Raw genomic sequence first — 14,908 nt, 5'->3', positions numbered from 1 at the left:
TCGGCCCGACCCGCGGCGAGGCAGCACCGGCCCCGGCCATGGTAAGGCTCCAGCCACGGGCACTCTGCCGGTCCACATCCCTGAGTGGGCTCTGGCTGCTCTTCCTTCTTACCTTAAAACTGATCCATCATCCTTTTCCCAACAACTTGCTAAATTAATGCATCTGTCTATAGCGCACTTTCAATTATTGTTGCTATTTAAATTGCTGATGTCTGTGATGTGCTTTCTAGACTTAGAGCCTCACTAAGGTGTTGAGTTTCTCCTCAAGAAGCGAGCAGACAGGGCTCAGCAGGAGCAGCAGGTGAGGTCTGAGCAGAGCAAGGGCTCTCTGTAGCATTTCTGTCTCCTGGGAGGCACAGAGCAAGTGTTGAGACTTGATGGAAATGGCTTTATGGAGCTTTTGCTCTGCCTCATGATCTCCCTTCGAAATGAAACACAGCTGATCTCTGCTTTGAGGACAGAGACCAGTGAACAAGTTCTTGACACCAAAACACCTTTGGAAATGCTTAACCTTAGCTTGGGTTGAGTTTTGATCTATGTCCCAGTTTCTGGCATTTGGTTTTCCCTGCTTTCCAGTTGTTTGCTGACACTTTATCCAAGGCTCTCACTAAAAGCTGTGTGTGTCCTGTGGCAGGGACAGGTGGCTTTGCTGAGGAGGGAGAGGAGTAAACACTTGAGATCCTGCTCTATTTCTTTCCCTGAAGATGAAAGCATTTTTTTTTAACCAGCCTTTAGAAAGAAAGCAAGTTCATGTGTGGTGCAGCTTTGAAGGAAGCTTTGGCAGAATGCACAGGAGATGGGCTCCATCCTCCATGCAATCCTGGTACCCAGTTTCCAGCACAGCTCACAAAGTGCTCGATTAAGGGCTGGGTTAATTTAACAAACACATCTCTCCTGGCTCCCCAGCCAGTTCTGAGCAGTGCTGCTGCCTTCATCCCTCAGCAGCCCTGTCAGCTAACCTCTGCTGCAGTGACAAGGCAGGACCCACGGGACTGGTGTTGGGTAACAGGGGCAGATGACTCCACGAGGCTCTGACAGGGCACCCATGGGCTGGTTTCACTTTCCTGGCCCCTGGCACTGCCCTGGCTTTGGCCAAGCTGGAATGTTGTGACTGATGCCTTCATTCAGGTGATGCTCCCACTTGAGTTCCTCACACAGGTCTTTGCTCAGGAGAGTTTTCATCTCCTTCTGTAACTGTGATCAGTGTCTGCAAGTACCAGTTCTGTGTGTGAGAGACGTTTGAGGTCACATATCTACTTACCCTGTGGGCTGGAAGGAAATTGCAGGCTGCATTCACTGATTACAGCAATGATATAACAATAACTGTGCTATGATCTTTTACTTGGGTTTGGTGTTTATTTTTCTTTTGATTTTCCAGGCTGTGAATGAGACCAGTGACTATTTTCTGACAAACAGAGTACTGGAAAAGTATTATCTCTCCACCATGTACAGCCTTGAGTTCATTATAGGTGCCATTGGAAACACCATCGTGGTGTTTGGCTATGTTTTCTGCCTGAAAAAATGGAAAAGCGGCAACATCTACCTGTTCAATTTATCCATATCAGATTTGCTGTTTCTGTGCACTCTGCCAAATCTGGTGAACAGCTACTCCAAAGATCAGTGGGCAAAGGAGAGCATTCTGTGCCACAGCAACAGATTCCTGCTGCACGCCAACCTGTACAGCAGCATCCTCTTCCTCACGGTTATCAGTGTTGACCGGTACATGCTGATGAAACACCCCTTCAGGGACCACATCCTGCAGAAGAGGAGCACAGCTGTTATGGTGTCTGTTGCCGTATGGATCGGGGTGATCCTGGAGCTGCTGCCTCTGCTGCATTTCCTGGAGCCTATAACGCCTGACAATAACTACAAGTGTCTTGACTACGCGAGCTCCGGAGACCCCGTGACAAACCTCGTCTACAGCATGTTCCTGACCGTCTTTGGCTTCCTCATTCCCCTGCTGACCATGTGCTGCTTCTATGTGAAGATGGTTCGTTTTCTCCAGAACAGGAGCGAGCAGATCCACTCTGCCCTGACCCTGGAGAAGCCCCTGACCCTGGTGATCCTCACCGTGGTGATCTTCTCCCTGCTCTTTACTCCCTACCACGTCATGCGCAACGTCCGGATCGCCTCCCGAATTCCGGCCCTGAACGTCTCTGAGTGCACCAAGGGAGTCATCAGCACCATTTACATCATCACCAGACCCTTTGCCTTTCTAAATAGTGCCATCAATCCCGTTTTTTATTTCCTGATGGGTGACCACTTCAGAGAGATGCTGATGGCCAAAACAAGACAGCTCCTGGGCAGGCTGACAAGCACTGGGAAGTGAATGAGTGAGCAGTGCCCTTGTGGTGGGAGAGGTCTGGGAGGAAACTCTCTGAGGGAGAGCATTCAGCAATGTGCCATTGTTTTAGATAACTTTATTTATGCAATAGAATAGGTATGAGCTGATTGTGTTCTCTAAATGCACTGTCACCTCATTGTACAGGAGGTTTCTGCTGAGCTGCCTGCAGCACGCCAGGAGGGATGCTCTGCCCCGTCCCAGCAGGACAGCAGCGGGGTACCCACAGCCCATTGACACTGTCATCAAAAGGCCATCAAGCCAGCTCTCTGAGGGAAAGCACACTGCTCTCAGACAGCTGCTTTGTGAGCCATAACGTGGGCCTGGGCTGGGACAAAACGTGCCCTCACAGGTCACCAGGACAGCCAGGCACACCCACATGGGCACTCACACAGCCACTTACCAGGGCGTGCAGCTACCTATCCTCATTATAGCTGTCTATAAGTGCCTGTGGAATCTATAGCCTGAAGCAGAATTCAGACCTCAGAGTTCAAACTTTATTAGCAGTTGCACTAATGAACCAGGAGCTAATGAGGAGCCGGTCCCTGCCTGATCCCTGCTCCACACAGAGCCCCAGCACCTCAGAGGCACTCAAAAACCTACTGGGCTCTGTCCTTCCCCCTTCTGGGACAGCCCTGGTTTGTACCTTTGATTTAGTGGCAATCTCTAAAGTCTCCATGACTTCCACTTACCTAAACTAATGAGTGAAACTTCTGATCATTACACAATTAACTGTGATGCTGCTGGTTTTGCAATTAAAAATGTGATAAAAAAAGAGAATATAAACCGCTATGTTCAAGCTTCACATGCATGTTCCTCTCTGCCTAATTCCTCTACTCCTGAGTGGTACATGGAGAAATTTCAATTAATAAAGCTCCAAAGCACTACCTGGTTCACCTGAGCTGGGCTAAGCAGGACCAAGGTGGGTGCAGGTTCCCCCAGGCAGAGCCACATTGGGCTGCAGGCCCTGGCATCAGCACAGCTGGGCATAGGCTTTGGTTCTGATTCAGACAGGGCTTTTTTGGTTTCATTTTGTTTTGTCTTTCCTAATTTTGGGTGTGGACTGAAAATGCCTCCAGAACAGGAATTCAGCTGTGAGTCAGCCTGAAAACAGTCCAAGTATGTTTTAGTTGCGGTAAGTGACCTAAAAATAACTGTTCCTGGGAAGAGGGTGAGGGCAGGGCCAGGGGCTGGGGCTGCCCCTGGCTCTCCCTGAGCCACTTTCCCAGGCACACACAGGCCAGGACACTGGGCTGGCTTCAGTCTCCCCTTTCTTTAGGTGTGAGCTGCAGGAGCCTGTCCTTGGAGGGAATTCACAACCAGCTCCACACCCACGAGAAAAACACACGGATCTATTTCTTGTTCATTCCAAACCCTACCAAACCTCAGGTCCTCTGCAGCTCGGAATGTGTAAAATGTCCTACCGCGTTGTTCCTGACATTTAGAGGGAATTTCCTGGGTTTGCTCTTGTTCCCATCACCTTTTGCCCTGCCCCTGCCCAGGCAGTGCAGCTCTGTGGTCAGCTGCCTCTGCTCCTTGCCCCAGCTCTCTGCAGTGCTCTGTGCCACAGCAGCTGCTGCTCTGCAGTGTTTTAATAATGATTTATGAGAGCATGTCTCCCGAAGAGCAAGGCTGCCCACACAGGGGCTGTGGATTCAGAGCAGCGCTGTGGGAGGGGTGGCTGCCTGGCTGCCCTGGACACCTGCAAGGAGCTGGCACCAGCAGAGGGGTCCTGACCATGTCACTGCCACACCGGCAATTCAGAGTTTAACTGCTCATGTTGACAGTAATGAAGATACTAATTCAGCTGACTTCTGCTTGGTTTCAATTTGGTTTTCACTTTCTAAAAATACACGAGCTAAAAATAGTCTTCCTGGAGCCAGGAGGAGCTTCACCCTCTGGGCAGTCTGTCCTTTGGTGTGAGGTGAGGGAGCTCAGCAGCCCCCCGAGGTCTCTGGGCAGCACCCAGGTGTGCAGGCACACTCATGGAAACACCTGGAGCTTCACCTGTTTGTTCAAGCAGCGTTTGGACCAGCAGCATCAGGGTCTGAGCCAAGCACACCAACACCTGGGGGCAGAGCACTGCAGGGATCTGATGCCACAGCAAGGTGCCTGCAAGGCTCATTTTCCTTTCAGTTTTCTGTGTCTTATCGAGATTTTGACCCACATAAGTGAAGTGGAACATTTAAGTGCTGCTTTGTTCATTCGTGCACTCTTGCCTCACTTCCTGACACAGCCACATAAGAGTCACAGGATGGAAGGGCTCACAACCGTCCAGATGAAGCAATGAGGTTATTTGATAAATAAAGCAATCCAGCAGTTTGCCTGCTGCCTTTTGAAATAAATCCTGTGCTTTTGACTGCTCCAAGGCTTGGTCTTAGGAATTCTTTTTCCTTCCCAGAGGCCTGTCCTGTTTGGTGAATGCTGTTCAGGGGCAGACACAGCCCACTTGCTGCTGGCCCAATTCCTTCTTTCTGATGGGCAGGGTGGGGGCTGAGCCTGGCACAGCCCAGCTCTCCAAGCACCCTGGGGGGAACAGGGAGCTGTTAGCCCACCCAGCCAGGTGATGCAGGGCTGGGCACAGGCTGGGGAGTGTCCTCTGCCCGGGTGAGGGCCAGAGCAGCGGGCAGTGCTGATGAGCCAGAGGAGACAATGGGTCCCACCTGCCCCAGGAGCTCATCAGACAGGATGTGGGGCCCAAAGGGTTAAATAGGAGCTGTGGTGCTGCTTCCCTGCCTGCAGAAGGATCCTGTGCTGTGTGTGTGCTGTGCTGGTGGGTGCCACAAGGAAGGAGCAAGCTGAACAGGTAAGAATGAGGTGACAGTTCTCAAAAGTCTTTTATAACTAAAGTTACAGCAGAAAAAATTACTGCAGAATGTGGCACGTCTTGGGGAAGCCTGGTTGTGTGATCTGCTGGAGAGAGAGCTTGTATGTGCATTGTGGTGTGGGGCTGTGGTGGGACAGTCAGATGGAATCAGGAGCTCCTGTAGAGAAGGAAAGGGACCCAGTTTGGTTTATGGGAAGCGTGCAGCAACGTGAGGGGAACTGCCCTGTGCTGAGGCAGGAGGGGTGAAGGGAGGCTCCTGCAGGTGTGGTAAGTGAGAGGCAACGTGCAAAAACACCAATCCTGTGAGCTGGCTTACAAGGGAAACCACTGGGAAATGTCCCTGTAAATGGAGGTACAAGGAGCAGCTGTAAGCCCAGGCACCTGCCTGGAGCTGCCCCAGGCTGAGCAGGGACACACGACAGGGACACAGAGCAGGGACACGGAGCAGGGACACACAGCACTTCTGCCTCAGCAGGGACACACGACAGGGACACAGAGCAGGGACACGGAGCAGGGACACACAGCACTTCTCTCTTCAGCTGGCCTGGCAAAGGGCTGGGGCTCTGGGAGTGCTCCAAGGGGCTCCCTCCATCCTTGGAATGGTAGCTTTAAAAGCAACTGGGACTTTCTCTTTTGTTCTTTAGACAGTCCCCACATCTCCTTTCCCCTGCTCAGCCTATGGAGAAGCTCAAAACAAACATGAATTCACCTGGTGGACCTTGGGCTGCTCACATCTCCTTTGTCATTGAACAGCTCCTGGCACTCGAGGGGTTTTCCATTCTCCTAAAGCAATGCAGCCCCTGGGATGCCTGGTTGTGCTCCCCTGGCAGGTTTACTAGCGGAAATCCTCCTCCTGCAGGAGCACAATGGCTGGGGGCTCTCCAGGGTGAGCAGCAGCCAGGGAAAACAAACATCATCCTGTTAGAGCACATTTCTACAGAGGCCTGAATTTAAAAACCTCATGTATGAGGTTCAATTGCCATGATTTTATATCTAGCAATACATTTTTGACAGGAGAGGAAGTACTTCATCACCCTAATGTTTATTTTTCTTTATGGTGTATGGGGATATTCTGGTTTCTGTGTATTTCAACCCAATATTTTTGCAGGGAATGTTTTAGCTATTGACTGCCCTAGGAAATGCTGGCTTCGCTGAGGTTTGTGTCTATAGTTCTGTCACAGAGAAATAAGCTTTCCCTGATCCCTGGGAGCAAATTACTTTCAGTGCCCATTTGTCTTTCAGGGTGTTTTTTCTTATTTCCTTTTAATTAGCTGTTGTGCATTTCAGGGCAGTCATTACAAAATGGTGCTGCTTCATGCTGCTCGTTTTGCTTCATTGAGGGAAGTGTCACAGGATGCTTTTGATGGCTTGGTTTCAGAAAGGCCCTTTGGATGCAGGGTTTGGTTGTGTCTCAGGAGGAGGCTGTGACCCCACGTGCCTGTCCCAGCCCCATCCCTGCCTTCCCTCAGGACCTGCACCCCCTTCATCCTCATCCGTGCATGCAGCTGGACTTGATGAGCAGATGCTCTCTCCTCTGCTTTGATTTCTGTTATTTCCTAGAAGCATTTCAGTAGTAACCTCAAAGGATCCTGAAATGGCTTTTCCTGTTCCCATCAGAGATTAATTCAGTCTTTGTTTTCTCCTGCCTGCAACACCTTTGGGCAGAGAGTTTGGTATAACTTGGCAAGGGAAGGAATAACATCAGAATTGACCTTGTACCAAAATAAATACAGAGGAATTAATGTTTAGTTACAATTATCCTGTTCTCATTAACAGTTCCTCTGCTTGCTGTGACATACAAGCTTCCAAGGGGTTTGGTGTGACTTTTGCCATATTTATGAAAGCAGCTTTTCGAGACCTGCCGCCTGTGTGAGGAAGAATAAGCCTGCTTGCCTCCTAAAATGCTTTTCAGACCAGTCTATGTAGTACCTAGTATTGCTTTACACAGATAAAGATAAAAATAAACGGAGTTAAATGGTTCCTCTTAGCTACATTATTCCTATATTGAATTATATCAGAGAAATCAGTTTTTCTTAAAGCTGCTGCCTATCGTTACAGTGATTCAGCCTGTTGTACTGATAGCATTGAATGTAAGTTACTCCAAAAGTATTTCTTAGCATGATAGACTTGATTTTGATTCCTTGGGCTCCTTAAATCTTGTTTTAAAGCAAGTTTCTGGTTCATGCCTGTAACATGCAGAATGTAAATCTGTTGAATGCACTCACTGTCTGGATGTGCCACTTCTTATTTATTTTTCTCTCCTGCTGTAATAGTATCTTTCATATTTTTCTTTCTATACTTTTCAAAAGCACAAGAGACAAAGGATGCCTTTTTCAGTAAAAAAAAAAAGCAATTAAAATATGACCTAATGATTAATTACTTGCAATCTGATTTTTATGACACGGAGCTATAGTCACTCCTTAATTAGAAATAATACAACTCCAAGTACCGAGTTAGAGAAACCAGCTGGTGTTTACAGAATGAGCTGATCATTAACCCTGGCCCTGGGGCTGTCACCCTGCATCCCAGCATGCCCACTGCACCCATTGGTCTGTACTGGGCACTGCTCAGGTGTTCTGTCCGTGGCATGGCAGGCTGTGGAAGGGCTGTGTCCCACTGGAACAGGGCCAGGAGCCTGGACACTGACCAAGGGGATGATGGGTGCTCTGTGAACAGTTGTGTCATAGAAAAGCAGATCATGGAAGTTCCTGGTTTGTATCAGAGAGAAGTGTGTGGCGTGTTCTGTCTGTCCTCTCTGGGTCTGTGCTTGTCACCGTGCTCTGGTTAACCAGGGGCCCATCATCCTGTTGGCAGTTCTTGAGCAATGTGTGATTACAGAAGAAAACCCTGAAATTGTCTTCTTTGACTCAGCCTTGATGAGAACAAGACAGAAACAACACTCTTGTCATCTTCCTATATTTTTATTCAGATTATTTTGCTTTGGGCCTGACAGGATGGGGCTGGTGCATCCAGGTGAGGGCTGCCAGCCAGAGAAGCTGCTCCAGTGAAGTAACGTGGCCTCTCGTGTGCTGTGAACCTCCCCAAAATACTTTATCTGTATTGGTTAATTCCTCAGGCTGGGAAAACATGCAATAAAATGCTTGTTTGGAGGGTGTCTCATAGCAGAGGATGTGTCTGAAAGTAGGTCTCAACTAGACCCGTGTGAATTAGCACAGTCTTCTTGAGAAATTGGGGACTGTGGTTTCCTGAAGAGACAGAAAGATAGATTGATTGGAGTGTTTGCAAGGCTGGAGGAAACCTTTAGGGATCTCTTGAAAATGTGTCAAAAAGGCAGGGCCTTCACCCAGGCAGGGACATGGAGGGTCTGGGCTGTCCCACGCACCTGAGCACCCTCTTTGTGGCCAGCATGCCCGAGCCAAGCCGGGCGGCTGTCGCGCTGGGAGGCTGCGGTCCGTCCTGTCCCGGGGGGCAGCTCCGGGCTCTGAGCACATCCCGGCTGCCCGGGGCCAGGGCAGCGATGCGCGGCCCGGCTCCGGCCAGGCTGCGCCCCGAACGGGGCAGGGCGGGTCCTGCGGCCGCTGCCAGCCCGGAGCCCGCTCGCCGGGGCCGGCTGGGTGCGAGCGTTCGCGCTGAGCCTCGGAGCGGAGCTCCCGGTGCCCCGGCCCCGCAGGGAGCACCCCTCGCTGTGGGAGCCGCGGCGGGGACACGCCGGGTGCCCGGCCCCGGCCCCGCGGCGCTCCGGGCAGGGCGTTCCCGGCCCCGGCTGTCTGCGGGCAGCCTGGCGACACCGCGTCCCTCCTGCCGGCTGCCGCAGAGCCGCCGGCCGCGCTTTGCTTTGCCTCCGTGCCGTGCTCCCGCTGCCCACCGTGCCCCTCCGGCGGGGCTCGGCCCGGCACCGCCCCGGGCAGGGCAGAACGGCGCCTCCCTCCTGGCGCCCGAGCCCGGCGTCCTTGGAGGGCAGCGGCACGGATTCGGCTTTGCCGGAGCCGGTGAAGGGCTGTGACCCTGACACCGCCGTGCAAGCACGCACACGGTGCTGGCAAACGGTGCCAGGCCGGAGCTGGGCACTGCTGGGGCCAGTGCTCGCTAAAACACGGGAGAATACAGCATCCTTGTCATCTGGCTAAAAATGTGAGGGTCACTAAGTCACATCTGCCTCGCTCCTTATACTGTAATATTTCAGTGTGGGCATAAGCCAAGTAGCAATAACCCTCCATGGCCACATAGAATTGAAGCCAGACTTTGAAATGTAATTTTCATGTCCTTCCTTGGCAGGAGGGGACTGTTGCTCCCTGCCACTGCCTGCTGGTCTGTGCCCATGCTGGAGCATGGCTGGGTTATACAGTGTGGGGCTGTTTGAAAGGCTGTGCATTACTGCTGTCCTTTGGAAACATCTCCATGCCTGGAATTACTGTGTTCTGTGTGAAGGCAGCCTCACCCTGTGCTTCCACTTGTGCCCCTTGGCAGTTTGACAGCAGAATACTTTTAAATGTAGCTGTTTTGGGTCACAGATGCACAAATCCTCTGGAAGCAAAAGGGATGCTTTGGTAAAACTCCACAGCTTTCACCAGAGTAGCATTTCTTGCCCAGCAGTAGCTGTGCTTTGGGTTAAATATTGAGAGCAGCTAGTAGGTAGCTGGCTGTGGTTTTTCCCTGAAGAATTTCTTTGTTTCTAAACGTGGCTGTGAGCTCTGTCATTTAGGGGACAGGCAGTGCCCCCCAGAGCTGGGCAGCTCCGATCTGCGATGGTGGGTTTGGAGATGGGATCCAAGAGCCCGAATGCTGGTTGTACAGGGCGTTTGGAGATGGCACCTGTGTGCTGAGGTGGCAGGAGGTGTGCAGGAGGTGCAGCCCCCACTGCACCCCGCTCTGGGCTGGCAGTGCTGCGGGCAGCGCCCTGAATGCGCCACAGCATCGTGGGCACCGCACTGCGGCCAGCCCAGGGCCTTGCCCAGGGGACATGAGAGAAACCAGCAACGTTCCCAGGAGCTAATATTTGATTTGGCTGCACCGCTGCGGGCAGGAATGTGCCATTGCTCTGGAAGCCCAGGGAGGCTGTGAAAGGCAGGGAAGGGGGGAAGTTCCATGGATCTATGCCAGGCACTGGGATGATAACAAGTAGGATTGAAAAAGAAAATTAAATAAAGTCCTAGGCCTGACAATCTGCAAACTTCTTAAATCTATCTTTTATTTTATACCTGGATGCATTTAGTAAAAAACGAAAAGACAAAAAAAGGTAAAGAATACAGCGGGAATGTCTTTAGTAGCATCACTGTTTGGGATCTACCTTTTGAAAGGGAAAAAATGCCAAACAAAGCAAATAAGAGTCTGTTGTTTCACCTGGTGCATTTTGCATTTACATATGAATTTCACTTTTGGGACTTACATGTTTTATTTTTTGAGCCAACCTCCTCCTCCTTTATGGTTGGACTCAAGCAATCCTTCCTGGGATGGAGCTCAGGGATGCTGAGATGCTCCCACTCCTGCTCAGTGCCAGCCAGGCCGGTGTGCCCATGGCAGGTCTGCCTTGGTGACACAATTCCTCACAGAAAATACAAAAGGTGCCTAAACAACACAAGGAGGTACAAAAGGGTCAGTTTATTATTATTTCACACTGGGGTTTAATATAAAAACATGCGGATCCTGCTCCTCGTTCCCATATCAGGGGAGAGACCTTTGTTTCCAATCTGGATCTGTTTGACACGATATCCAGCAGGAAGGCAAAGCTGTTATCTCCAATGCTAGGATGGAAATGAGGAGCACGGATACTTTATCTCCTAATGAGGGAGAGATGAGATTGTCCATATGTTTCCCACACTTCCTCTGATTCAGATAATCTTTTACAGATTAACCAGAGACTTATTCTCTGAAAACAAAACAAAATGCTCCTGCCCCTGAAAACTTTAACAGTCATTATTTTTCAAAACAAAGATGTGACCAAAATTTGGAAAAATAATAAGAAGGACAGAGTGGGGTGATTGGTCAGACACCATCAGCTTTAATGAGAAAGAATTAAAGCTCCTGAAATGCTGGGAACATAAACCCCTTCAGCAGCACCATGACATGGGCTGGCCTTGCTGCCTTTCTGAAGGAATTCATTATTTTAATAATTGCAGCCTAAGAAAAACTTCAGGCTTTGGACTCCTCAAGAATAATAACAAAAAAAAAAAAAAAGAAAAAAGCTGGGCAGTTCTGTCATCTGTGCCACCAGCACTGCTCACCCTGCACAGTCTGGGGCTGATGACACATTTCAGCTCAATTCAGAACCAATGCCAACAAGTGTGTCTGTGGTGAGTATTCAGTGAGCAGTTTTACTCACTCAGCAGAGCATGAAGACTCCCCCTGCTGCATGTCTGACACCACAGGGAAGGCGGGTGGGCCCTGCTCTCTGTTTGTAGCCCGGGGAATCATGTCAGATTAAATGGGGCTGTTTGCTAGCTCACCGTGCCTGGCAGTGCCACAGCTGTATCAGGAGAAAGGAGAAAATCTGTCATTTCAGCCAAGAATTTCAGACTAGACATGGGCCCCTCTCCATGGAGGCCTCTTTTCTGATGGAGGCCTTGAGGATGTTGGGTTTCTGCACAGACAGCTGACACCCATGGGAAATTTTATCTGTTGTCTCTCTCTGGGTGAAATTTCTGGGTACCTTTCACCCTTATTGGGGGTTTTACTCTGACCAAGCTACGGAATCTCTGGGAATCCCAGAGAAGGGACCAAGGTGCCTGCGCTCTGCTTGGAAAAGGCTTCAGGATGGGAAGAGACCCCTAATGCAGAGCATCCCTATCCCTGACAAAACACAGAAAATTCTGTAATAGGAATGGATGTTTCTCGGGTGACTATTGTATTTGTCATTGTAATTGATTTTATTATTTATTAGTGATTGAAATCAGGACTCAGGACCTGTCTTTGTCACACAGGGCAGTTCTTGGGGCAGCCTCAGTGGGGAAGCTGTGCAGACACAGGGACCTGCTGCCCCCACTCTGCTGCCAGTGCTGTGGCCAAGCTGGGGCTGTGGCTGGCTGGTACATGCCACGAGCCAGGCTCAGGGACTCATGGAGAGCTGTTCCCTCAGCTCCTGCAATATCCCATAGGGTGGGATGGTGAATCCAGCAGTGCTCTGCAGGGCAGGAGCAGAGGGGGACACCGGTGGAGGAGCGGAAAGAAATGACAGGAAATCCTGTGCATGGCTGTGCTGGCTGCAGGGTTCCTCAGGCTGCTCAGCCACGTGCTGCACCCCCAGCTGCACCTGCAGCACGCCCCGAGCTCGGGCACTGCAGGGCCCGGGTCCGGAGAGGCGGCTCCGCTGCTGGCACGGGGGCTGTGGGTACAAGCCCCCAGCTCTGGCTGCACGGCACAGCTGGCACAGCTGGCACAGCCGAGCAGAGCCACGCGGCCCTTCCCCTGCAGCACTGCCACACGCCCCTTGCCCACCATGGACACTGCTGGGCAGGAGCCACTGCACGGTGTCCCAAAGCTGGCATGGCCAGTGAAGTGGGGCACCATGGCATTTTCCCCCTGCGCTGAGCGAGGGACATTTCTAGCTGGCCCTGAGTGCGGCAGAGCTTTGGGTGGAAGGCAGCTGCCTTTGGAAGCCTGGAGCTGGTGGTAACCCCCGCGGAAAGAGCAAAAATGGCTCTGCAAGCCCCTGGCTGGCGAGGCCGGGCCGCCGTTATCTGCGGCTTGCAGCAGGAAGGAGCCCTGGGCACCGCCCCAGGCATTGCCCCATTTCCAGGGAGCGCGGGCCATGGCCCGTGTCAGCGGCCCGAGCCCGCTTCCCCCAGCAGCAGCTGCCAGCGGGCAGATTAATGGGGCACAGGGAGACTGCGACCGCGTGTCCGTGTCCCCGACGGGCGTGAGCTCCCGTCAGCGAGCCGGGCTGCAGCGCCATGCAAAGCACTTCCTCTGCCGTGGCCTTTTCTGCTAGCAGAAAGTGACTTTTGCTTCCTTAAGAAAATACATGTGCAAAGCCCAGCCCGTGGCCGTGGTTAGCGCTGCAGGAAGGGCTCACTTCACTCCTCGGCCCCCTAGGTTTGGTAAGTGTCATTCTCCGGCCTGTCACCGCTTCCCCAGGCCAGGCTCTCACCGCAGAGAGCTGCTGCTGTCATTGGCCCCGCGGCCCGGGGGCGGCGGCTGTGCCAGCAGCGCCGCTGTGCCCGGAGCAGCACCGAGCAGCAGCCCCGGTGGCACCGAGCCGCTGCCCCGGCGCGGGGCTCGCCAGCCCGCCCAGCGCAGCAGACACTGCGGCCCGCGGGGACGGACGGTGAGTTGTTCGCAAAGCCGGACGGTTCCGTTGTCGGCTTTCACTGCGCTGCTTTCGCATACGCGCCTCACGATCTTGAGTTAGTGAAGCTTTGAATAATTTATTAGAGAAATGAACACTAAATGCAAGATGTTTTTATGCAAGGCATGAGTAACAAAACCCTGTGGTTCTGAAGAGCATTAAAAGTTGCAGTCAGACCCACCATAGACCCTCTGTGGTGTGTGCTGGGGGTCCACTGGGACCCCTGTGGAGTGGAGGAGCTGCACCCTGAGTGAGCACCAGCCTGCTCCCAGGGACACGTGGAGCAAGCACGGCGCGGGAGCCACTGCCATGGCGCCAGCATGTGCGTCCCCTCTTTCTCCTGCTTTTACTACGGTTTTATCCATTCAACACCTGTGGTGCTTACTGCGCTGGAAAAGTTGAGAGAGGTTCTCACATGCTTACAGGAGCCCTGTGAGCTGGTTTAAGATCTGTTGTGTTCTGGGGATAGAGCGGACACAGGGCTGGTGAGGCACCCCGCCATGGCTGTGCTCCATGCACTTTGGGTGCATTTCCCAGCAGGTTTAAGATCTGTTGTGTTCTGGGGATAGAGCGGACACAGGGCTGGTGAGGCACCTCGCCATGCCTGTGCTCCATGCACTTTGGGTGCATTTCCCAGCAGGTTTAAGATCTGTTGTGTTCTGGGGATAGAGCAGACACAGGGCTGGTGAGGCACCCCGCCATGGCTGTGCTCCATGCACTTTGGGCTCATTTTCCAGCGGGGCCGAGTGCTGGCCCTCCACATGGGTGTGGGTGTCCATCCCTGGAGCTCCTCAGCCCCGCTCTGGCACTCTGGGGGGCTGTTGGTTAAGCACGTGGGAGACTGAAATGACATTAATCCTCTGAGAGTGACCCTCAGCTTCCTACTGTGAAATCCGCTGCTGCTGCTGAACCTCCCGCCAGTTTTCTGTGACTAAACACCATGTTGGACTGCACACAGCAGCCCGGGGCTGAGCACCCACACTGCTCCATGGGGCTGGGGGGGCAAACAGGTGCATGCTGGAGGGGCTCCAGCATGAGCTGCATGGAAGGAAAGAAATTGCCTCTGCAGAAAGTGAAAAAGCTATAATGTGTATCACAATTATTTGCTAGGAATTGCACTGTGGATTCTTCTCATTTGTGTGCTTGTAGACTAGGAGAGATTATTAGTATCTTATTGCTCTCAACAAAAATACTATCACACAGTAGTTGCAGGAGGCTTTAAAACAAAAGGACAAAACAGTGTTAAGGGCCAAGTCAGAAATTTGTGTGTTATATTTCCAGAAATGCAGATGAGCTCATTAAAACAGAAACAAATGTGCTCTGGCCTGGCGGGAAGCGTGTTCTGTGCACAGCGGCGGGAGCGGGCTCCGGAAGAGCAGGGAGGCAGCAGGGCCTTCTGTGGCAGCAGCACTGCAGCTTGTGTCAGACCTTTTTGGGGAACTTGAGCTTCACCAGTGTTGCACAAATAAGGGCATCAGGAAGCAAACGGCTTCTCCAG

The 14,908-nt window shown here is 52.0% G+C and overlaps 2 protein-coding genes across 6 annotated transcripts in view; both read left to right on the top strand.

Moving 5' to 3' along the window:
• The first annotated feature begins 796 nt into the window (after nucleotides 1-796).
• Nucleotides 797-2,329, top strand: SUCNR1 (succinate receptor 1). Its single transcript, XM_054639504.2, has 2 exons — nucleotides 797-823; nucleotides 1,379-2,329. Exons 1-2 carry the CDS (start codon nucleotides 797-799, stop codon nucleotides 2,327-2,329), a joined length of 978 nt encoding a protein of 325 aa, XP_054495479.2.
• A 10,589-nt stretch (nucleotides 2,330-12,918) lies between these two features.
• MBNL1 (muscleblind like splicing regulator 1) overlaps nucleotides 12,919-14,908 on the top strand; it is a 64,582-nt gene continuing 62,592 nt past the window's right edge. For 3 of the 5 annotated variants that reach the window (XM_077183591.1, XM_077183593.1, XM_077183592.1), the window contains exon 1: nucleotides 12,919-13,162. The gene's annotated coding sequence lies outside the window, so the exon portion shown is untranslated. Of the gene's footprint in view, nucleotides 13,163-13,249; nucleotides 13,390-14,908 lie in introns of those variants that run through there. The other 2 variants (XM_054638962.2, XM_077183597.1) reach the window with 2 other exon arrangements.

Source organism: Agelaius phoeniceus, chromosome 10 (assembly GCF_051311805.1).
Source record: "Agelaius phoeniceus isolate bAgePho1 chromosome 10, bAgePho1.hap1, whole genome shotgun sequence".
Taxonomy (NCBI): Eukaryota; Metazoa; Chordata; class Aves; order Passeriformes; family Icteridae; genus Agelaius; species Agelaius phoeniceus.
This window is presented reverse-complemented; position numbering and strand designations above follow the sequence as displayed.